The 23,476-nt window shown below is 33.2% G+C and overlaps 1 protein-coding gene across 1 annotated transcript in view; it reads left to right on the forward strand.

Moving 5' to 3' along the window:
* The window catches only part of LRCH2 (leucine rich repeats and calponin homology domain containing 2), a 91,694-nt gene that overhangs the window by 45,907 nt on the left and 22,311 nt on the right, over positions 1-23,476 (forward strand). Inside the window, exons 7-14 of the mRNA XM_060002925.1 lie at positions 3,840-3,927; positions 4,229-4,340; positions 4,544-4,641; positions 4,738-4,796; positions 6,441-6,548; positions 12,219-12,284; positions 20,549-20,597; positions 20,676-20,792. Of these exons, the coding sequence (XP_059858908.1) occupies positions 3,840-3,927; positions 4,229-4,340; positions 4,544-4,641; positions 4,738-4,796; positions 6,441-6,548; positions 12,219-12,284; positions 20,549-20,597; positions 20,676-20,792 (697 nt within the window). The remainder of the gene's footprint in view (positions 1-3,839; positions 3,928-4,228; positions 4,341-4,543; positions 4,642-4,737; positions 4,797-6,440; positions 6,549-12,218; positions 12,285-20,548; positions 20,598-20,675; positions 20,793-23,476) is intronic.

Genomic DNA, 23,476 nt, shown 5'->3' on the forward strand with positions numbered 1-23,476 from the left:
GTAAAGATTTGACATTATAGTACAGAAACACTAATTTCTCAGCACTTGACAACTGTTAATTTACTCCTGTGATCACTCTGTTGTACGTTTCAAATAACAAGTAGAATTTGACTTTGAACTGAGGTTAGTGGAAGAGCAAGACATTTCGGGATACCTTTCACCTTCATATTCTTTATGTCTGGATCAAAGTTGAGTTACCATTGATGTTCTCTATGATATTGGTGTTTTTCTACTCATGAGATTTTGAAATGTTAGATTTGATATTTTGTTTTTAATTCATCCTTTCGAGATGTAGATTGGTCTGAACAATTTCATGAAAACATAATTCCGTCTAGTAGCATGGAAAATAATTTGGAGTTGGATGAGAGTATACTGTTGTTAACAGTGCAAGTTCTTGAATTCACAAATAGGACTTTTTCTTGAATATTTTTGTTGCCTCAGTAGAATTAAATATCAGAACATTAAATTTAGTTCCCAAAGATTATTTTGTTTAATATTATAAAAGATAGTAGACCAAACAATTCTATAAAAATTAGAATTAATTCATATACTAATCTCTATTAGTATGCTTTATGTTTATTTAAAAATTACTTTAGTAACAGCATTCATTGTATTAGTCATTTATTTATTTTAAAAATATCAGTTGGGGCTTCCCTGGTGGTGCAGTGGTTGAGAGTCCGCCTGCCGATGCAGGGGACACGGGTTCATGCCCCGGTCCGGGAAGATCCCACATGCCGCGGAGCGGCTGGGCCCGTGAGCCATAGCCGCTTGAGCCTGCGTGTCCGGAGCCTGTGCTCTGCAACGGGAGAGGCCATAACAGTGAGAAGCCCGCGTACCGCAAAAATAAATAAATAAATAAATAAATAAATAAATAATAAATATCAGTTGAATGCCTACCGGCAGGTTCAGGGTATCTTTTATTTAATTATATACACATTGGCCTTGGCTCTCATGAAGCTCACATTCTAGTGGAGGATGTCAGTCAGTAAATAAAGCAAGAACACACACACACACACACACATATAATTTCAAATTGTGGTGACTGCTTTGAAAGAAAGGAACAGGTTTCAGGAGTGTGGTCAGGGAATGTCTCTGAGAAGGTGAGGTTTTAAGTCAAGACGTGGAAGGAGAAAAGCAAGCTAGCTGTGGCAAGAGTGGGGGGAAGAGCATTTCAGGCAGAAATAATGCCATGTGCAAAGGCGTTAAGTTAGGAAGAAACTTGCTGTGTTAAAAAGCTGAAAGGAGGCCAGCATTGTGGTACAAGTTGATTTTGGAGAGGTAGTCAGGGCTGAAGTCATGTGGGGGCTTTGGAGGCTGTGGTAAGGAGTTTGAATTTTATTTAAAGTACAGTGGGAAGTCATTGGACAGTTATAAACAGGAGAATAACATGATCTGAATTATGTTAAAAAAAAACTATTTTGGCTCTTACAGAGAGAATACATTGGAAGTATACAAGAGTAGAAGTACAGGGACTAGTTAGGTTGTTGTGGTACTGCCAAGAGATCAAGGGGTCTTGAATAGGGTTATTGCAGTAGAGATTAAAAGGAGTGGACAGAATTGAGATATATTTTGGAGATGTTCTCTAGCAGTGCCGTCCAATAGAAAGGCAATGTGAGCCACGTAAGTAATTTTAAATTTTCTTGTAGCCCACTTAAAAGTAATAAGCAGGTGAAATTAATTTTAATAATGTATGTTACTTAACCCAATATATCATGTCATTTCAACTTATAATTAAATGTAAAAAATTAGTAAGTTATTTCACATTCTTTTTCTTCCTTTTAAATCTTTGAAATCTAGTATGTATTTTACATTTATAGCATGTCTCAATTTGGACTAGTCACATTTCAGATGCTCAATAGCCATATATGACTGGTGGCTACTGTATTGGACAGTGCAGGTCAATAGAGTTTATTTATAAGTTGGCTTTTGAGTGTGCTTATCTCTCACTCACAGTTCTCGTACTTTGAGTTTCACACTCATGTTCTTGGCTATATGGTTCTTACTACTTTCTGTGCCTTGACTATTTTGTAAACTCTTTATTTTACATAGGCATTACAGTAGCTATACTTATCATCAGCTTTTGGAGTCAGACATAATATGCCTGTGAAGCTCTTCTCCGACCCTTAATAACTGTATGTCCTTGTGTCATGATATCTCTGGTTCTCAGCTTTATTATATATGAAAAGGGAAATAACCATATGGATGCTGTCAGGATTAAATGAAATAATGTATATAGAGTACTTAACACAATGTCTTATCCATAATAATTCCTCAACAAATAGCTTATTATTATCATTATCGTCTATTACGAATACACCAATGTATTTTAGTATAGTACATGGATGCATTATTGTGCAGTGCAGTCAGATGGATTTCAGTTCTAATCATGGTTTAACCTCTCTCTTAATTCCTGTGTGGGCTGTGTAAATTATTTAATCTCTCTGAGCCTGTTTCTTTATTTAAAATGTTAGCAATACACACTTCATAAGCTTGTTGTGAGAATTAAATGTGTGCTTGGCAACTAGTTCAATGAATAATATTCAGTAAATGTCATAATTTTTCCCCTTGGGAAGTTAACTTTTATAAGCTGTATTATCTTCATTTGTAAAAAGAAATAATGCGTAAATTGTATAATGTAAGGATTATAAATAAAATATGATGTGTACCTGGCATAGTATCTAACACAATGTAGACGCTCAACAAATGCTAGCAATTGTTGCCTCTTTTCATCCTTCAAGATTCATCTCAAATGCCACTTTCTTGGATGAGGCCTTTCCTAACCTTACCAAGGAGAATTAGTTAATCTCTCTTTTCTCACAGCACTTTATATTTACCTTTGTCATATTCTTCAAAACATATAAACATACTCCCTTCCCCTCTGGGCTGAGAGCCCTTTGAAGCCAAACATTTTAAAATTCATCTCATCTCAGGTGTTCAGCATAGTGCCTTGACACTTGGTAATTGCTTCCCTAAGTTTGTTGATATACTTTTGAAAAGTATAAAATCAGTATTTGGGGAGGGAGTATAGCATAGTGATTAAGATTAGGGACTTTAGTGTTAGATAATCTTGGGAACAAATTTAGACTGCCATTTGCAAGTTGCGTGTCATTGGGCAATTTTTTCAACCCCTCCTGGCCTCACTTTCCTCTTCCATAAAATGAAAAAGCACCACTAACCTGCTAGAGTTTTCACAAGGAATGTATAAGGTATTACCTTTAAAGCACCTAGCCCAATTCTTGGCACATAATCAGTGGTCACTGTAGAGTGTATAGTAAATTTGCAAATTAAAGTGAAAAATATTTTGCAACCTGGGTGGCATACTGTAATTCAGAAATTTGCAAGGACAGCTCTATCCTCACACCAAAACAATTGCTTATTCAATGAGTCACAGACTTTTTTTTGCCTTTTTTCTGTTTTCTTAATTACTAAATGGGCCTTATTTACAAATCTAAAATATATTTTTAAAGATAATGAAGAAAAAACTCTATGAATTAAAGTTAAAAAACATTTCAGCATTCTGTGGTGAAATTTGTCAAACTGATAAAAATAGGTCTTTATCAAGATGATTTTCTAGCAGGGCTGTCTGCTTTTCTGAATCTCTCAGGAGAAATAATAAGCTATTGTTAAGTTTTTACAACAGAGCACATGAAAGAAAAATATTACATGAGGGACATGAATAAAGTGTTTTGTATGATCTGATATTTTTCTCCTCATGTCTTTAAGGATCCTACATATCAAAAATGTGTAAGACTGTATTATCTAGGGAAATTTTAGGTCAATTATGTATTATCTATTTAAGAAGAAAACCCTAACTGCCCTTAGAATTTGTATTTCCATAGTATGGAAGATTTTTATCCAAATAAAAATCATGGCCCTGACTCTGGAATTGGAAGTGATAATGGAGAGAAACGATTGTCTACAACGGAAGTGAGTCTTCTCTATTGCTGAACTGTTTTATTTTAAAATTTTATTAGAGCTTTGAAATAGACACTTGCACACACTTGATTTCTTTTGCTTAAAAATAAGATCATCATGCATTTTATGACTTCAAATGAAAAAAAGACATGCACATTTTAAAAAGCAGAACAGTAAACCTCATATTAATTTTTGGTTTGAAAACTGGAGATTTAAATCAGATGTTCTATACTTAAGATGTGATATTAAAGCAACTTAATCCTTATCATATGTTTAAAACGCCTCATTTTTACTTTTTGCTTATTCTGTTCAGCCATCAGATGACGACACAATCAGCCTTCATTCTCAAGTCTCGGAATCAAATAGAGAGCAGACATCAAGAAATGACAGTCACTCAGTAGGAAGTAAACCTGATTCTCAGAAAGGTAATTCATATGGTGTCTGCTATTTTTATATCATGTACATAGCTCTTATTAAAAATGAATATTTTATTTAAAATGGCCTTTAAAAATTATAGTATCTTTGGCCAACTCTTTTATTGGGAAAATATACTTTTTTCTAAGCACTGCAGTGTCAGAGAATACTGTTTACTATTCATATTTTCTAATAAATATTAATCTATACTTAGACCAGGAGGTGTATGATTTTACTGACCCCAACACAGATGATGTAGCAGTTCCTGAACAGGGAGATGCACCTATTGGATCATTTGTCACTTTCCTTAAGGTAAAGCAAACTTTGAACAAGTATTAATAACATGTTCTCCTTAATCTCACAAAAGTGAACAATACATTTTAAAATGATAACTTTCTTTTATATAAGGGAAAAGAAAAAGGCCCTGAAAAATCTCAGAAAAATGAAGAATTGGGAGATGAAAAAAGGTAAGCACACACTAATTCTCAAATTGAAATGTTACTTACTAATACTTGAAATATTCTTTAGATATTTCTACTTGAACGAATATTTTTTTTGTTCATTTACCTGTTAAGTTCAGATAGTTAATTTGTGAATATTTCATCTGTCTGCATTCCTCAATTAAACTGAAAATTATACTGAACATATAAGTTGAGTGTAGTATATACTCTGTTTTCCCCTATAAGTGTAATTATAATATCACCCATTATTATTACTGAAGAATACTGTACCTTCCCATACATTGCCTCATTTGAGCTATCTAACAACTCTTTAAAACAGATGGTATTGGCATAATTTAACCAATAAGGATACTGAGGCTTGGAGTTTCAAATGTCTGGAACTCAGGTGTTCTGACTCTTGGTCTAATACACTTTCTGTTTCATCAGACTGGTTATGGTAATTTTAAGGGTATTTACTTCTCTATTTTATTAAAATAATTGTACTTTGGATCTTTTCTGTATCATTTATCTTATGAAATGATGGAATATGACCTACCACATTTTTCAGTCACTCCTTCAAGTTACTTCATAGCTGCAGGAAGGAAGGAGCATTTGTTGAATACCTACCATATACCAGGATCTGTGCTATGTGCTTTGCCATGTTTCTTAATCTTCACTAAATCCTGTGGGATCGATATTGTCCACATTTTTACAGATGAGGAAGGTGAAGCTCGGAGACTGAAGTTTCTTGTCTAGAACTACTTAGCTAGTGTCCACTAGAACCTCGGGTGTGAACCTAGCTCTCTCTCTCTGATCCCCAAGTTTTTCTCTTTTCTCTGCATTGTGCTTCCCCCAAATGACCTCATTGGTAACTTTTTAACAGTCATTAATTAATCATCTCTGGTACCCCATAGGGAGATACAGTGCTTTGTCTTGTACTCTATATTTCGTTCATCTCTTACTTTCTCACCTTATCTCATGAGGACAGTTGCCTATACTTGAGTCTCCAGTGGCATGCAAGATATGGTAAAGATACAGAGTCTTAGGCTTGGTACCATTTTTTAAATGAAATACCTTTGGGGTAAAATTACTAGACTTTGGAGGACAATTTTAAAATTTCTTTGTTCTGTTTGAATGATAAAACTATATATTTTAATGAGTGTTTTTTGGCAAATTGCCAGTCTGTCAATCTATTTTGCATTTCTACTACTTAAACATCTTACATAGAGATTTTGAAAATCAAAATGAATAAACTGATAAGAGTAGAGTGGCTTGATAAAATGAGAGATTTTCATAACATTTTCTATCTCTAAAGATAGGCCAAATAGAGCTCTGTGGTCTTTATTACACTCAAGATGGAGAATATGCATTGTTAAATTACTATGGCCATTACACATTTCAGAAATTACAAAATGGTGGTGCAGTTTACCTTTTAGCCATTAATTATATTAATATAACCAGTATGCCACGTTGCCTATTGAGAGGATAGATATGTTTTTATATTCCTTAAATATTCTTTATTTCTTATTTTAACATTTTAAATACAAGGACGTTATAGGGCTTTAGCTTTCACATGCTATTAAAAATAAAAAATGGTTTCTACATTTGGAAGCTGGCATAAAATATCATCTGCCTTACTTTTTGGATAACCGTGTTTGTGTCACCTTTCAGACTTGGGAAAGAGCAATTACTTGCCGAGGAAGAAGATGATGGTTTGAAAGAAGTAACGGATTTGAGGAAAATAGCTGCTCAGTTATTGCAGCAAGAGCAGAAGAACAGGTATCTTTTTCAATAATGAGATTTAAGTGGGCAACTTTTATAATCATTAAATCTGAGTATTTAAAGATTATCAAATAAACAGTAAATAATAGGACCATCTTAAGATCTATTTCAAGGGACTAACTACTAAAAGACAATAGGAAATTCTTAGGAGAGAAATAGAAAGTTACATATACAATTAACAGAATACTTTATACTCATCTAGTCATTATATTTAATTATTGCTTTGATATCTCTTTTTTATTCCTGGTGCTAAATAATAATAATTGTTGATATTCACCTTAGCTCACAGTAGCATTAAATATGTTATGAGCATTTTTTTCCAAGTACGTGTCACAAGTATATAGTGTGCTTTTTATCAGATTTTGAGTTACTTGGGATATGTGTAAACTCCTTAAAATTGAACTGAATTATATAATCGTTGATTAAATCAGTGTGACGATTTGAGAGTCACAGGTTCACTTTAGTCTGTTTCTTGGTCAAGGAGCATTTCTCCCTCTGGCTGGGCTTTCTCCAAATGCGTGTTATTGGCAATGAGGAGGACATTGTGTTAATGAGTGTAAAATCAGTGCAGGTCCATTTTTAATACAGAAAAAGTTCTATGTGCTGCTGAGGGTCAGCTTTATTGCCATCTTCATGTACTGAGAGTACTGAATTTATAGTTTTGAAATAATAAAGCAGATCTGAGATTTTTTTTGTTTTGAGAAAATTAAAAGAATAATTTTGGTGCACTTAACATGGATAACTACTAAGCATTTTACTTATTCAAAGCAATAAATGTTTATGGATCACATGACCATGTTTTGGGAAGCTTAAAAAAGTATACTGGCATTTCAAAGATGCTTTGAAAAATAATTACTATTAAAACTTATTCAATGACAGATGTGTGGTTTTAGGGGCCACTATTTTTAAAAAATAATCACTCAGTATCTTTTTTTTGCACTGCTACTGCATTTATAGAATTGAAAACCATACTAGAAAATATCACTCATCTTTATCCCTTCTATATCTATATCTAATGTATCCTCACTCTCAATTGACGTTTTTCTTCTGCCATAACTTTCTGTCACCCTTTTCTGTGAATCTTATCTTCTAATCTTTTCCTATGATTCATTTTTAACTGGGCTTTTTAAAAATTGGCTACTTATGAGGTTGTGTGTGTTTTCCCCCTTCAGTATAATTAAAGTATTGATCTCCCCATTGGTTTAAGAGGTTTGATGAAGCAAGCCACCACCTGCTCTGTGTAGCTTAAAAAATAGTTGAGTTTCTACCTCCTCTACCTAGCAGGTGAAAAAATTGCATTTATCATTATGGACAGAGAATACTGATTTTATAAGAACCCACAACAATATCCATTTCTCTCATTGTGTTAAGAATAGCATTTGAGTGCATAATTTTAGATTTTAACATTGCCACATATAACATTTCTATATTTTCAATTTTCTCCTATTGTATTAGTTTTTCATCTATCCCTCTGACAAATTATTCTTTCTAGCCTAGATACAACATCAAATGATGTTTCATAGGTCTTGTTTTTGTGATAGTTTTGTAATCAGAACAAAACAGCGCCTAGCACTGTACATAGTAGGTACTCAGTAATACTGTTACTGGTTAAATAATTGCTTGAAAATGAGATCAACAAATTTAAAGCTAATAGGAACCATTAATTTAGTTAATTTGTTCTCTCTACATAATTTCTGTTATTTTTTGAGATTTATACAAAATTAATTCCTCTCTCTCTGAGCTGTTTCTCTACTTCATCCTCCTTTTCAGATGTTAGTGCATACAAACATAAGAGCTTTTTGGATTAAATATTAATATACAGTGACATTAATGTTATAAATATGTCTAATTTTTGAAGGCATTAAAATTTTATAATATCTGTTCATAAAGTAAGGAGTACATTTTACTTTTAAAATTTGTAATCTGTAGACAATTTAAATTAGATCCCAGAATTTTTTTATGCTGAATTTGTTTTCTCCATTAAATGATCTCATCCTTCCTTCTAAAATATGTTGCTATTGCTTATATGTCTTAGATGTAGATAATTAAAATTTTTTGTTTACTGTTACAATACTAAAATTTGAGTGAGTCCAAAAAGTCAAAAGTAATCTTGTATAAGAATATATGCCTTAGAGGATGTGAGTTTGTATACCTTCTCTGGTTGTAGTTTTTCCCTTTCACACTGTATTGTTTTAGATTCCAACTTTATTAATGAAGAATCTGAAATGCTATTTAAAATTGCAAGTCAACCAGGAGTTGTAAAATTTCTTTTTAAGTTTTAACATAATCATTGTAATGTTTTTCTTTGTTTATTGTTAGTCTTGATTTAAAATAGTTTATCTGGGGTAAGATTATCTTTGTATATCAGGAAGTACCACTTAAGACTCCTACTTTGACTGTATGCTTACTATTTAACTGCTCTTTAGCTAGCTACTAGTCAAAGGTAAATGCAGTGTTAACTCTCAGCTAAAAGAAGCCATGCTTGTACTCCAAAATTAGAGGCAATTTAAAAATTGCTTATGTTGAGTTTAGTGATGATTTTCTTAGAGCAGCTTTGCCACTTGTTTAGTTTGCACTGTTTTTTAAAATATCTGTGATTCTTAAAGAAGGTTTATACTAGTACTCGGTGGATGAAACTGTCCTAGGAAAGTAACAAGAAGATATCACACAGAATTAATGATCAAAAAGGGTGGGGAAAAGGATCACCAAATAAACCATCAAGTAGATAACTCATGAGTGTTCAAAGTCTGAAGCCTAGTTATTTAGAAGACTGCCCCTTCTTTGTCTGAGATGCATAGATTAAACTACTTTGTATTGACAGTTTATTGTTAAATTTTTAAAAACTAATCTTTATCCCCTTTGTCAAACTATTGGATTATTTCTACTGGTGTTTGAGTGTATTGAAGTCCCCCTGAATCAATGACTTTGTCTATATTAAAATAGCTGTTCCACAAATCATAATTTTATCTCCACAAATCATAATTTTATCTTCACTATAATTTGGGAAGCTAAATAAAAAACTATTGTCTTAAAAATTCATTATTTTAAAATAATGTTGCTCTGTAAATTACTTAGCCAATTCTTCAAATTTCCACCAACTCTACTTATGTATGTTAACATTAGAGAAGTGGCTACTGCTCTTCTTATACTGATTTTCTTATTACATGGCTGATTAAGTAGATGTTTAACTGGCTTCTTAAAATTTGTTTGATTATAATCCTAAAGAAAGGATTATAATACATGCAAGCAATGAATAGCTTCAGTTGACTGGTTCCCATTGCATGTTCATTCCTTCTAACTTATTCTGTAGTATTTTCTATTACGTCTTTACTTTTAATAATTATTTTATTTGCTTTTAGGTGTGTCCTGAGAATTTTTACTTACTGTACAAACATGTGCTTCTGAGTGCTATGTGATATAGCTAAATTTAAAAAAGTAATTATGAAAAGTTATATTGAAGTATAATTAATTAAGGATCATGGAAAGCAAAATCAGATTTTGAGCAGTTTATTATTTTGGTTTAGAATTATAGAAATTATGTACATTACCTTTTCATGTGTTTTTTTTTTTCTGATCACGTGAACTCTAATTTGAGGAGCATCATGTTAATCTCCAGCTTGTTATAACTAATCAGGTAGTTCTCTCAACCCTTAAAATCTATCCATTCTTTCTTTTCTGCTTGCTTTACTAATGACTTCCCTATCCTCTCCCAAAACATCTTACTTCTTCCATCTTTTGGTTTGGTTGATGTACGTGAAATGTGAATACAGACGGAGACCTTTATGTTATAGAGCATCATTCAGTGAAAAACTCTTCCAGAGGACCAGAGCAGCAGGACGTGCATCAAGGTATCTAGAGTTTGTGGACGCCTTAAGTATTAAGGGGCCAGGTTGATGCAGCTGAATTATATAGAATTAAATAGTCTTTTACTTAAAACTCAGTACTGGTACCTGGATTGGGGAAGTGTCTTAATAATCTAGAAGAGGTATTCAGATAAAACAGACACTTATTTTAACTTTGAGTATCACAGAGTAAAATATTAAATATTGATTATACACAAAATTTTTCATAGGAGAATTTTCAAGTACGTAAAATATATTTTATAGGTAAGTAGTTCTCAACTTTTTTTCTTTCTGCTCCAATATGACTTATACACATAAATAATCACAACACTAGTGAGTATGGTATGGGGAGAATTCAGAACTTACTGCAGTGAAGGGCACTGTAGTTTGACCTCCCCTTCCCAGGGAATAATTCTGACATTGCCCCCCCAGATATTTCACACTGCTATATCTCCTTTTTAAATTAAGATATTTTTCTCTTTCAGTTTTATTGAGATACAGTTGACATACAGCATTGTATAAGTTTAAGGTGTTTGGTATAATGATTTGACTTACATACATCATGAAGTGATTATCACAAGCAGTTTAGTGAACATCCATCATCTCATATAGATACAGAACTAAAGAAATAGAAAAAAAATTTTTCCTTGTGAAGAGAACTCTTAGGATTTACTTCCTTTTTTAAAAATCACTCTTTAATGATGTAATTTTTCCTCATAGTCTTAGATAATTTATTATCTAAATTCTTCTGTATTTGGGGATTCAGTACAATTTTAGTGCCTGCCCACACAAAGGTGTCAGTAATCTCGAAATTGTTTGGTGCAAAGCTACACTGCTTTGCTTGTGATAGTTGACCTTTGCCCCTCACTGGGACTTCTTCCTGTTGAGGCTCTACTAGATCTAAGCTAGTGAGGAAACTGGGGTAATGGAAATTGGTTTCTTTATGTTAACCATCTTTCTGGAATTACCCACTTATATTTATTTCATTATGTGTTTTAATAGTTAATATGTAGCTTTAATTTGGAATTTCTTTTCTCCTGTGTATTCTTTTGATAGTTGACATCTGATGATATTATTTTGAATAAAAGGCAGATATTCTACTCCTTATAAAACTAAACTTAAAAATTAAGATAACATTTATATCTATAGTAAATGGGTAAATATTAAGAACTCTTAAATATGTTACTTATATTAAAGAAAGATAGTTAATAATTCATTACTTTTGACTTTGAGATTAACACTTAGAATTACATAAAATTATGGACAAATAGTTCTCTCATACAGTGGTTTATCATTCTTTATTTTTCTTTTTTTTTTTTGGTTTTCTTCGAAGACTGTTTCATTTGGTTATTAAAAGTTTAATAAACTTGTGGAGTTTTTTTTAAAGAATTGAACTTTAGCACTGGCTTTGCATTTTGAATTAAGTTTTATTGGCATTAGGCAAAATGATATTACATCAGCATGATCCTGTCATTTGCTATCCTGGGAAAACTAAATCAGTTGTGATGGTACCTAAACAATCTGCATCTCTTTATCTTCTGTCTCAGCCAAAAGTTAGATATGCACAGGGAAATAGCATGGCTTGAAGATATCCAAGCCTTGAGAAAGGGTTTATAAGAGAAGATGCATGGAAGAGTTGGTGAACTTCATTCCTTCATAATAGCCAGTGCGCTTATGAGCATCTGATCGAAATAACATTTAAATATTGTTTTCTAGCAAAGATCTTCATGGACCAGATGCAGTTATTTATGGACATCTTTTATATCATGTATATACACTATTCTCTTTAATATACTATGGAATTAATGTGTTGATTTACTTCTAGGATTCTTAATCATTCAACTTCTGTCACAAGAAACAAGCCAAAACAAACTGTGGAATGCGAAAAGAGGTATAAAAATATCTTAGTACTTATAGTTAATATTTTATAATGAAAGTTGATCCTTTAACAGTAATGTTCCTATATGTGGGCTTTAATTGAATAATTGATATCAATTTAATATAACTAGATAATTTAGAGAAGAAGTGTGCTTTTTTTTTTTAAAGAAATGTGTTATACAGCACAGGTTTAATTGACTTTTGATTTAAACAAATCCAAAAATGCTGATTTGATCTTTTTGTACTCATACCTGCATTTTGTCTTGATGACAGATTCATTTATCCATTTAGCAAACATATATCGTATTACTGTTACTGTCAAGAATAATGTGTTTCTTCATCATTGATTGTGTTTATTCTCTATGTATTGTTCACTTTTTTCTTTTTTTTAATTAATTTTTATTGGAGTATGGTTGCTTTACACTGTTGTTTTAGCCTCCAAGGCACAACAAAATGAATCAGCCATACACATACAGATATCCCCTCCCTTTTGGACTTCCCTTCCATTTAGGTTACCTCAGTGCATTAGGTAGAGTTCCCTGTGCTATACAGTATGTTCCCATCAGTTGTCTATTTTATACATAGTATCAATAATGTATATTTGTCAATCCCAGTCTCCCAATTCCTCGCACCCCACCCCTTTCCCCCTGGGTATCCATACATTTGTTCTCTATGTCTGTGTCTCTATTTCTGCTTTGCAAATAAGATCATCTATACCATATTTCTAGACTCCACATATATGCGTTGCTATACTGTCTTTGCTTTTCTCTTTCTAGCTTCACTCTGTATGACACTCTCTAGGTCCATCCATGTCTCTACAAATGACCCAATTTTATTCCTTTTTATGGCTGAGTAATATTCCATTGTGTATATGTACGACATCTTTATTCGTTCATCTGTCGATGGGCATTTAAGTTGCATCCATGACGTGGCTATTGTAAATAGTGTTTCAATGAACATTGGGGTGCATGTGTCTTTTTGAATTATGGTTTTCTCTGGGTATGCCCAGGAGTGGGATTGCTGGATCATATGGTAGTTCTATTTTTAGTCTTTTAAAGAACATCCATACTGTTCACCATAGCGGCTGGCTGTAACAATTCACATTCCCACCAACAGTGCAAGAGGATTCCCTTTTCTCCACACCCTCTCCAGCATTTACTGTAGATTTTTTGATCATGGCCATTCTGACTGGTATGAGGTGATACCTCATTGTAGTTTTGATTTGCATTTCTCTAATGATTAGTGATGTTGAGCATCCTTTCATGTGTTGGTTGGCAATCTGTATATCTTCCTTGGAGAAATGTCTATTTAGGTCTTCTGCCCATTTTGGGATTGGGTTGTTTGTTTTTTTGATATTGAGCTGCATGAGCTGCTTGTATATTTTGGAGATTAATCCTTTGTCAGTTGCTTCATTTGCTAATATTTTCTCCCATTCTGAGGGTTGTCTTTTCATCTTGTTTATGGTTTCCTTTGCTGTGCAAAAGATTTTAAGTTTCATTAGGTCCCATTTGTTTATTTTTGTTCTTATTTCCATTTGTCTAGGAGGTGGGTCAAAAAGGATCTTGCTGTGCTGTGATTTATGTCATAGAGTGTTCTGCCTAGGTTTTCCTCTAAGAGTTTTATAGTGTCTGGCCTTACATTTAGGACTTTAATCCATTTTGAATTTATTTTTGTGTATGGTGTTAGAGAGTGTTCTAACTTCATTCTTTTACATGTACCTGTCCAGTTTTCTCAGCACCACTTATTGAAGAGGCTGTCTTTTCTCCATTGTATATTCTTGCCTCCTTTATCAAAAATAAGGTGACCTTATGTGCATGGGTTTATCTGTGGGCTTTCTATCCTGTTCCATTGATCTGTATTTCCATTTTTGTGCCAGTACCATACTGTCTTAATTACTGTAGCTTTGTAGGATAGTCTGAAGTCCAGGAGCCTGATTCCTGCAGCTCCGTTTTTCTTTCTCAATATTGCTTTGGCTGTTCGGGGTCTTTTGTGGCTCCAATACAAATTGTAAAATTTTTTGTCCCAGTCCTGTGAAAAATGCCATTGGTAATTTGATACGGATTGCATTGAATCTGTAGATTGATTTGGGCAGTATAGTCATTTTCACAATGTTGATTCTTCCAATCCAAGAACATGGTATATCTCTCCACCTGTTTGTGTCGTCTTTGATTTCTTTCAGTCTTATAGTTTTCTGCATACACGTCTTTTGTCTCCTTATGTAGGTTTATTCCTAGGTATTTTATTCTTTTTGTTGCAGTGGTAAATGGGATTGTTTCCTTAATTTCTCTTTCTGTCCTTTGTTGTTAGTGTATAGGAATGCAGGAGATTTCTGTTTATTAATTTTGTATCCTACAACTTTACCAAATTCATTGATTAACTCTAGTTTTCTTGTGGCATCTTTAGGATTTTCTATGTATGGTATTATGTCATCTGCAGTGACAGTTTTACTTCTTCTTTTCCAATTTGGATTCCTTTTATTTCTTTTTCTCTGATTGCCTTGGCTAGGACTTCCAAAACTATGTTGAATAATAGTGGGAAGAGTTGACATCCTTGCCTTGTTTCTGATCTTAGAGGAAATGCTTTCAGTTTTTCACCATTGAGAATAATGTTTGCTGTGGGTTTGTCATATATGGCCTTTATTATGTTGAGGTAGATTCCCTCTATGCCCACTTTCTGGAGAGTTTTTATCTTAAATGGGTGTTGAATTTTGTCAAAAGCTTTTTCTGCATCTATTGAGATGATCATATGGTTTTATTCTTTAATTTTTTAATATGGTGTATCACATTGATTGATTTTCATATATTGAAGAATCCTTCCATCCCTGGAATAAATCCCACTTGATCATGGTGTATGATCCTTTTAATGTGTTGTTGGATTCTGTTTGCAAGTGTTTTGTGGAGGATTTTTGCGCCTGTGTTCATCAGTGATATTGGCCTGTAGTTTTCTTTTTTGTGTGATATATTTGTCTGGTTTTGGTATCAGGGTGATGGTAGCCTTGTAGAATGAGTTTGGGAGTGTTCCACCCTCTGCAGTTTTTTGGAAGAGTTTGAGAAGGATAGGTGTTCACTGTTCTCTACATGTTTGATAGAATTCACCTGTGAAACCATGGTCCTGGACTTTTGTTTGTTGGAAGATTTTTAACCACAGTTTCAATTTCATTACTTGTGATTGGTCTGTTCATATTTTCTATTTCTTCAGTCTTGGAAGGTTGTAATTTTCTAAGAATTTTTCCATTTCCTTCAGGTTGTCCATTTAGTTGGCATATAGTTGCTTGTAGTACTCTCTTACGATCATTTGTATTTCTGTGGTGTCAGTTGTAACTTCTCCATTTTCATTTCCACTTTTACTGATTTGAGTCCTCTCCCTTTTTTTCTTAATGAATCTGGCTAAAGATTTATCAATTTTGTTTAAAGAAGAACCAGCTCAAAGAACCAGCTTTTAGTTTTATTGATCTTTGCTATTATTTTCTTCATTTCTGTTTCATTTTTTTCTCCTCTGATGTTTATGATTTCTCTCCTTCTACTAACTTTGGATTTTGTTTGTTCTTTCTATAGTTGCTTTTGGTGTAAGGTTACGTTGTTTATTTGAGATTTTTCTCGTTTCTTGAGGTAGGATTGTATTGCTCTAAACTACCCTCTTAGAACTGCTTTTGTTGTATCCCATCGGTTTTGGGTCATTTTTATTTCCTTTCAATCGGGTTTTATTAAATTCTTCTATATGAATATGTAGTCTAATCCACTTATATGAATTCCAGAGAACTAGAAGACATCAAAAGTTTCTATTTATTCTTTTTGGTGGTTTGAAAATTTGCATCAGACTCAACTCCTGAGTCATTCCTCTGGAAGTAAAAAAGTCCAAGGCTAGGGCGTAGGTACAGAAGAACACACAGAGAGAATTAACATTTGTTGAATGCTTGTTAATATGTATACCATTTTTAGTGCTTTAGATGTATGATGTAATTTAATCCTCATAATAACTCTATGAAAAACAATAACTCTGAGTTATTGTTACTATTGTCATCCCCATTTTATAGGTGAGAAACTGAGACTCAGAAATTACCTTAGCTTGTTCAAGGTCACACAGCTGGTAAATGGTACAGTGAGGATTTAAAACCAGGTTGTCTGGCTCCAGAACCCCAAGTCTTAATATATGGCAACAAGAGCACTTTGCTTGCTCCAGATGCATACATTTCACTGATATGTTTTCCTAACTACCTCACAGTCTAAACTGGACTTACTTTTCCCAAATCTGTTTATTATCTTGTATAGTTTGCCTGAGTGAATGTGCCACTATTTATATAGTCAACTTTGGAATAATTGGAAATTCCTTTCTCTTATGCACCCTTCCCAATCCATTCAGTCACAGAAAACTATAGCGTCTTAACATTATTTGCGTCTGTCCCAATCTCTCCATTCCTATTACGGTTGTGTTGGTTCAGCCCCCGTCTTTTCCACCTGGATCACTGCAACAGGCCCCAGACATACCTCCTTTCTTGAATTTGGCCTACCTTTAAATCTGTTTTCTGTACTGGTGGTATAAGAGTGATGGTTCTAAAACACAAGCCTGACTATGTGACTCCCATTTATTATCTTCTAATGGTTCTTTCTAACTTTTAGGATAAAGCTTAAAACGTTTGGCTTAACCCACCAGATTGAAGTGAATTTCTGCCTAGCTTGAGAGCCTCATCCAATGTACTGTTCCACTGGCACCTTTTCTGGCTAGGAATAGTAGTACTCCTTTCTTTATTACAAAATAGTTTCACATGTCTGTGTTCTATATCCTGGTATCTCTGCTGGGATTACCCTTTCTTCTTCCATTTTTCACTTAGGCTTTTAGAATTCAGTTCAGGCATAAGATAACTTTTCATACCCAAGTCTAGAAATATTCATCTCTGTCAAATTTCATTTAACTGGATTTAACCCACTCTCTCCCTTTTTGAATACTGATTCTTTATCTTACATATTTTGTTGTCCTTGAACTTTCTGTTATTACCTTCTTTCTCAGTTCCTTTCATTTCTGTCTTAAGCTTTCTCACCAGGTTTATAACATTCTCTTGAGAAAGCCCCAGCTACCCAAACTTCAAAACTGTGATATTCAATCCTGGCCTTTTTTTTTTTTTTTTTTACAGAATTATTACTTCCACTTTTCTCATTTTCAGAACAATCACCAATTTCTTCTTTAAAAAAAATGAAAAATCTTTTAGTTTTTTCCTGATTATAAGAATAATGTAGCTTTATTGTTAAAAACAATAGGAAAATTTTATCACAAAGAAAAAATAAATATCATCTTTTATCCTACTCCCCAGAGATGAGAAGTCTTAATATTTTGGTATTTTCCCCTTTAAACCAATTTTCTATATATGTGCATGAACATTTGCATGTACATGTGTGTATGTATGTACATACACGTACACACTGCAGAGTTGTATTACCTGTTACCTACTCAGCACCTCCACTTGGATGTATGATAGGCATATGAAACTTAACTTTCCAAAATAACACTCTTAATCTTTCTCTTTGTACCTCTAAACTTGCTCTTCCTGCCTTTTTCCCCATTTCAGAAAATGTCAACTCCATCTTTCTAGTTGCTCAGCTCAAAAACCTCAGAGTCATCCTTAACTTGTAATTTTCTTTCACACCCCATAACTAATCCTTTAGCAAATCTTGTTGACTCTGCCTTCAAAATATGCCCAGAATCTAATCATGTCTTACCACCTCCATGCCTACCACCCTAGCCCTAGCAATCTCTTATTTCAGTTATAACAGCCTGGTAACAGGTCTCCTTTCTGTCCTTGCTTTCCTTTAGTCTGTTTTCAAAAAAATATATCAGATTGGTATTTTAAAAATGTAAATCAGATCATGTCATTCTTCAGAATTCTCTAATGACCTCCCATTTCATTCAGAGTAAAAACTAGAGTCCTTTAAGGACTTGTGAACCTCTACATCATTTGGCTCCCTACTGTATTCCTCTTCCTACGCTCTTCCTGCTGTTTAGCCCTTCTCTAGTTATACTGGCCTCCTTGCTGACTCCCAATACTCCAAGCATTTCCCACCCCTTCAAAGCTTTTGCCTCTGCCTGGAATGATTTCCTCTCAGATAACCATATGGCTTATTCCCCTGTCTTCACATTTCTGCTCAGATTTCACTTCATCAGCAAGGGATTACCTGAACAACTTATATAAAAGAGCATGTCTCCTCCACTCCTTTGTCCCTTTTCCCAGACCCTGCTTTATTTTTCTCCACAGAACTTAATTCCGTCTGACATTGTAAATATATACTTTTTTACCATCTGACATTCTCAATATATACTTCTTTATTTGTTCATTTCTTGTCTTTACCACCCCAGCACCACCTGGGCGCACTACAATGTTGGTTTTATCAGTTATTAAGAGAAGACTATTTGAAATCTCCAACACTAATTGTGGATTTGTCTTTCTCTTTAAAGTTCTTTCATTTTTCCTTTATATATTCTGAAGCTGTTATTAGATGCATAAATGTTTAGGATTGTAATGTCCTTTTGGTGAATTTACACCTTTGTCATTATAAAATGACTTTTTAAATATTCTTGGTTATATTCTTTGCTCTGAAGTGTACTTTTTTGATATTATATAGTCACCTCAGCTTTCTTTTTTTTTTTTTTTTTTTTTTTTTTGTGGTACGCGGGCCTCTCACTGCTGTGGCCTCTCCTGTTGTGGAGCACAGGCTCGGGACGCGCAGGCTCAGCGGCCATGGCTCACGGGCCCAGCCGCTCCACGGCATGTGGGATCTTCCCAGACCGGGACACGAACCCGCGTCCCCTGCATCGGCAGGTGGACTCTCAACCACTGCGCCACCAGGGAAGCCCCTCAGCTTTCTTTTGATTAGTGTCAACATGATATATCTTTCTTCTTCCTTTTATTTTTAACCTATTTGTGTCTTTATGGAGAAAGTGGGTTTCTTGTTAGCATATGGTAGTATCTTCCTTTTCTATCAAATCTGACAATCTGACTTTTAATTGTGGTGTTCAGATTGTTAATATTTAATTGAAACTATTGGTATTCATGGATTTAAATCTGCTGTACTATTGTGTGTTTAATTTTTATCTTATCCATTCTTTGTAGCCATTTTTCCTCTTTTTCTCCTGTCTTTAGAATTAAATTTTAAAATTCCTATTTATCTCCTTTGTGGGCTTATTTAGCTACAACTTGTTGTTATGTTAGTGATTGTTCTGGGTTTAAAGTATAATATTTAGCTTATCACAGTCTACCTTCAAGTGCTATTATGTCATTTTATATGTCCTATAAGAACCTTACAAGAGTATACTTCCGTTTCTTCCCTCCTGGCCTTTGTGGTATTGTTGCCATACATTTTACTTCTGTGTTACATATTACATTGTTATTATTCTGGCTCTAAATAGTCAATTGTTTCTTTAAAGAGATTTAAATAATCCGAATAATGTCTTTTATCTTTACCCCTTTAGTTACCATCTCCAGTGCCCTTTGTTCCTTTGTATAGCTCTGTATTTCCATGTATATCATTTTCCTTCTACCTGAAAGAGATATTTTAACATTACTTTTACTGCTGTTCTGATGTTGAATCCTTTCAGTTTCTGTAATGTTTAAAAAAGTCTTTGGGGTTCCCTGGTGATCCAGTGGTTAGGACTTGGCGCTTTCAGTGCTGTGCCCCTGGGTTCAATCCCTGGTCAGAGAACTCAGATCCCACAAGCTGTGCAGCACAGCCAAAATTTTTAAAAAAGTCTTTATTTCACCTTCATATTTGAAAGATATCTTTGCTAGTATAAAATTCTACGTTGATACTTTTGTTTTCTTTTGGTACCTTAAAGAGGTTTTTCTACTGTCTTCTGGATTGCGTTGTTTCCTGTGAGAACTCTGTTGTCAGTATTCGTTTCACTGGACCTATTGTGTCTTTTTTCTCTGGCTGCTTTTTACATTTTCTCTTTATCATTTGCTTTTAATTTGATTATGATTATTGTTGTAGTTTTCTTCATATTTCTTTTGCTTGGAGTTCATTGAGCTTCTCAAGTTTGTGGGTTTATTGTTTTCATGAAATTTGAAAATTTGTGGTCTTTATTTATCTTTAAATATCTTTTCTGTCACCTGAGTTATATTATTCTGGAACCACAATTATATGTATATTAGGCCACTTGAAGTTTCATACAGATCATCTAAAGAAATTATTATTATTTTTTTAGTTTTTGGTAATTATTTTAATATAATAAATATCCTGTGTTTTGACTATGTCTTAAGATATACATATTAAGGCATCTTTAATTTTTTAGTGTCTCAGCAGATGAAGTTAATTCACCATTATCACCCCTCACATGGCAGGTAAGAAGAAATTAAATTACTGTTATATCTAATATTTTGTTCTCATTTATTTAGTTAAAAGAAATTATTTTATTACAGCCCTTAGAAAGTCAAAAGGATCAAATAGATGAACAACAGTGGCCAGAATCTCAGCCTATAATCTGGCAGAGTGAAGAAAGGAGGCGGAGCAAACAGATTAGAAAAGAATATTTCAAGGTACTTTATTAAGTTTTAAAATTTACTCTGTAATTATTAGTTTTGACTTTATCCATTTTGTTTTACATTAATATGACAGAATATAACTCTCTAGTTAGGTATAGTAGATGTGTTATTTTATCTTGATTTCCTACATGTATGTGGTATACATATATGAGCCAGTTATTTCCATAAAATTTCAGTAATTCAAAATAATTAAGAGTAGATCAGTGTGAATTGTGATTTGCCAGATACTTTACAAGAAACATGAATGTTTGCTACACTGCTAGTTGTAGCAATATGTAATAGTATTTTAAAAGAATTGCCCAAAAAAGGTCTTTCATTGGATCTGTTTCAGTAAAGAGTTGACACATTTTTACAATTAGCATTTAACTGTTTCTATGTAAATAAATGCTATTTACATGATTCTAAAAATGCCTGAAAGCATTTTCCCCCATTTTCTTTTCTTATTACCTTAATATATTTCTTAGGATGGCATTTTATCTTAGATAAATTAAAAGCTCAGACCATCTGAATTATCTCAAATTTCTAGTTAGAAGGGTTTTAATGAAATTTCATTGTGTACACCTTTGTAAATATTGTAATATTGTCTAATTTGTGATTAAGGTCTGCTGTATTTGTAGTGGCCAGTCATTAGAACTGGAGTAATCTTCAATACTAGTTAGAATTTGTTATTGGAATTTCTGACTCAGTGCAACCAAGCTCCTGCTCTATGCATAGCAAATTTTATTGTTTTTGTGGACCTTTTCTGTTTCCCAAAACCTAATTTTTATCTAATAATAAATACATAAATACATAGTTCTAGGTTAAATTATAGGTAATTTGAAGTTTATATCACTAATAAATAGGATTATATTTCATGCTTTTCTCAGTTTGGTAAAAGTGTGTCTCTATGCACATTGATCAGTTTCCTTATTACGGGAGTGTAACATACATTTGGAAGTAGTATCATATGACCAAAGCAAAAATGTTATATGTCTTAGTCTGTGATAAGTTTACTCCTTCAACAAATAATTACTGAATCCTTTTAATGAGCCTTATGTTACCTGGTCAATATGAGAGATAATGAAGAAATAAAAGACATAGGGAAAAAAGGAAAGACATTCTTAGCAGAATCCTGGTCAGTACCCTTTACAAATCTTCAGTTATATTTGCATTCTGGCATTTATTAATTTGTAAGTCCCCTCTTTTAGTTTATGGCACTTGAACAAACTCACTAAAGAAAATTTGTTAACAGATAAAACTTGATGAATAACTGATGATGTGGTAGAAATTTTAGTATTTCTAACTAATAAAAGAGATTTGATATTTATTTGATCTATTAATATAGTAAAAGCATACAAATTCTGACTGTTTTTCAAAATACTTGCATGGCACTTAGTAAGAAGTAAGTGCATTTATTGTCATTCCTATTTTATAGATGGGGAAATTAAGGCACAAAGAGGCTAAGTAAAATGCTCCAAGCCACTTAGCTAATAAGCAGCTGAGTCAAGACTTGAACCGAGAACCTATGCTATGCTGCCTGTTGATCTGCTGTGGATAGCCTAATATCAAATGAACACACTTTCAGATAAATACAGTTTTATTGTCTTTTAAATATTTTATTGTAACTCAAGTAAACTTCTCAGTAAAGTCTTAATAGAAGCCTCAGTGAACCTTTAAAAAATAGTTATTTGATTTAATAGTATCATTTGTTGATAAATATTTTATTTTTTATGGCTTAAGTATACCTTCCATAATATTGCTATTTTTTAAGTTGCTAAGAGATCAAAGGAGATAATATCTGAAGAGTCCATAATCATCATTCAACAAATGTTAATTTCTACTATAGTTAATAAAGTAGGTGCAAAGATAAGCTTCAGTAACTGGGAAATATTTTAAGGAGACATGTAGTTCTCCTCAATAGTCAGAAGATGTCAGTGTTAGGACACTGTAAAAAAATAAAGTCAACAGTTTTTTCCAAAGGTGTTAAAAAAAAATTATAAAACTGAGATACTACTCTCTAAGTGAAGTCAAAATGGTTATTCAGATTTGCCAGTATTTTCATGATTAAAATATTATCTATGAAGTGTCTTTCTTTCAAAAAGAAATTTCTCTTAATCACTTATCTCAAGAATAAAAAGGCTTATTCATAAGATAATAGTATTGAACTTAATTTGGATTTATAGTTGAAGTATACTACTCTAGAGATATATATCAGATTATCACTAAGCTCACTCAGTGATGGCTCCTTTAGCTTTGCTTTGTTATGAAACATACAGACCTTTTGTGCAACTTTATCCTAACATATATAAATGACTGAACCACAGGATTTCTTTGTTTGTGTCCCATGGTAAATTATTCATGATGCTGTTATTTAGAAGATTTATTGAAAGTAAGTGTGTGTGTGTGTGTGTGTGTGTGTGTGTGTGTGTGTGTGTGTGAAATCTAGCTCTCCAGTTTCATAGTTGCTAGGACTGATTTTGGGAGGTATGTTTTTCAGGTAAGCCCCTGAAACTAAATTTTAAAAAGTTTCAACATAAGTGGCCAGAGTATGTGAGTAAGAAGATAATTTAGGTTAGATTATATAAGTAAATCATTGTAGGAGAGTTATATTAACTCTTTTAGACTCCCAGCCGCTCTTGTGTAGATTACTATTCTAGTAAATAAAATTTAATGTCATTGTTGCTGAAGTAAAATCACTG

The sequence above is a fragment of the Delphinus delphis genome, chromosome X (genome assembly GCF_949987515.2).
Source record: "Delphinus delphis chromosome X, mDelDel1.2, whole genome shotgun sequence".
Taxonomy (NCBI): domain Eukaryota; kingdom Metazoa; phylum Chordata; class Mammalia; order Artiodactyla; family Delphinidae; genus Delphinus; species Delphinus delphis.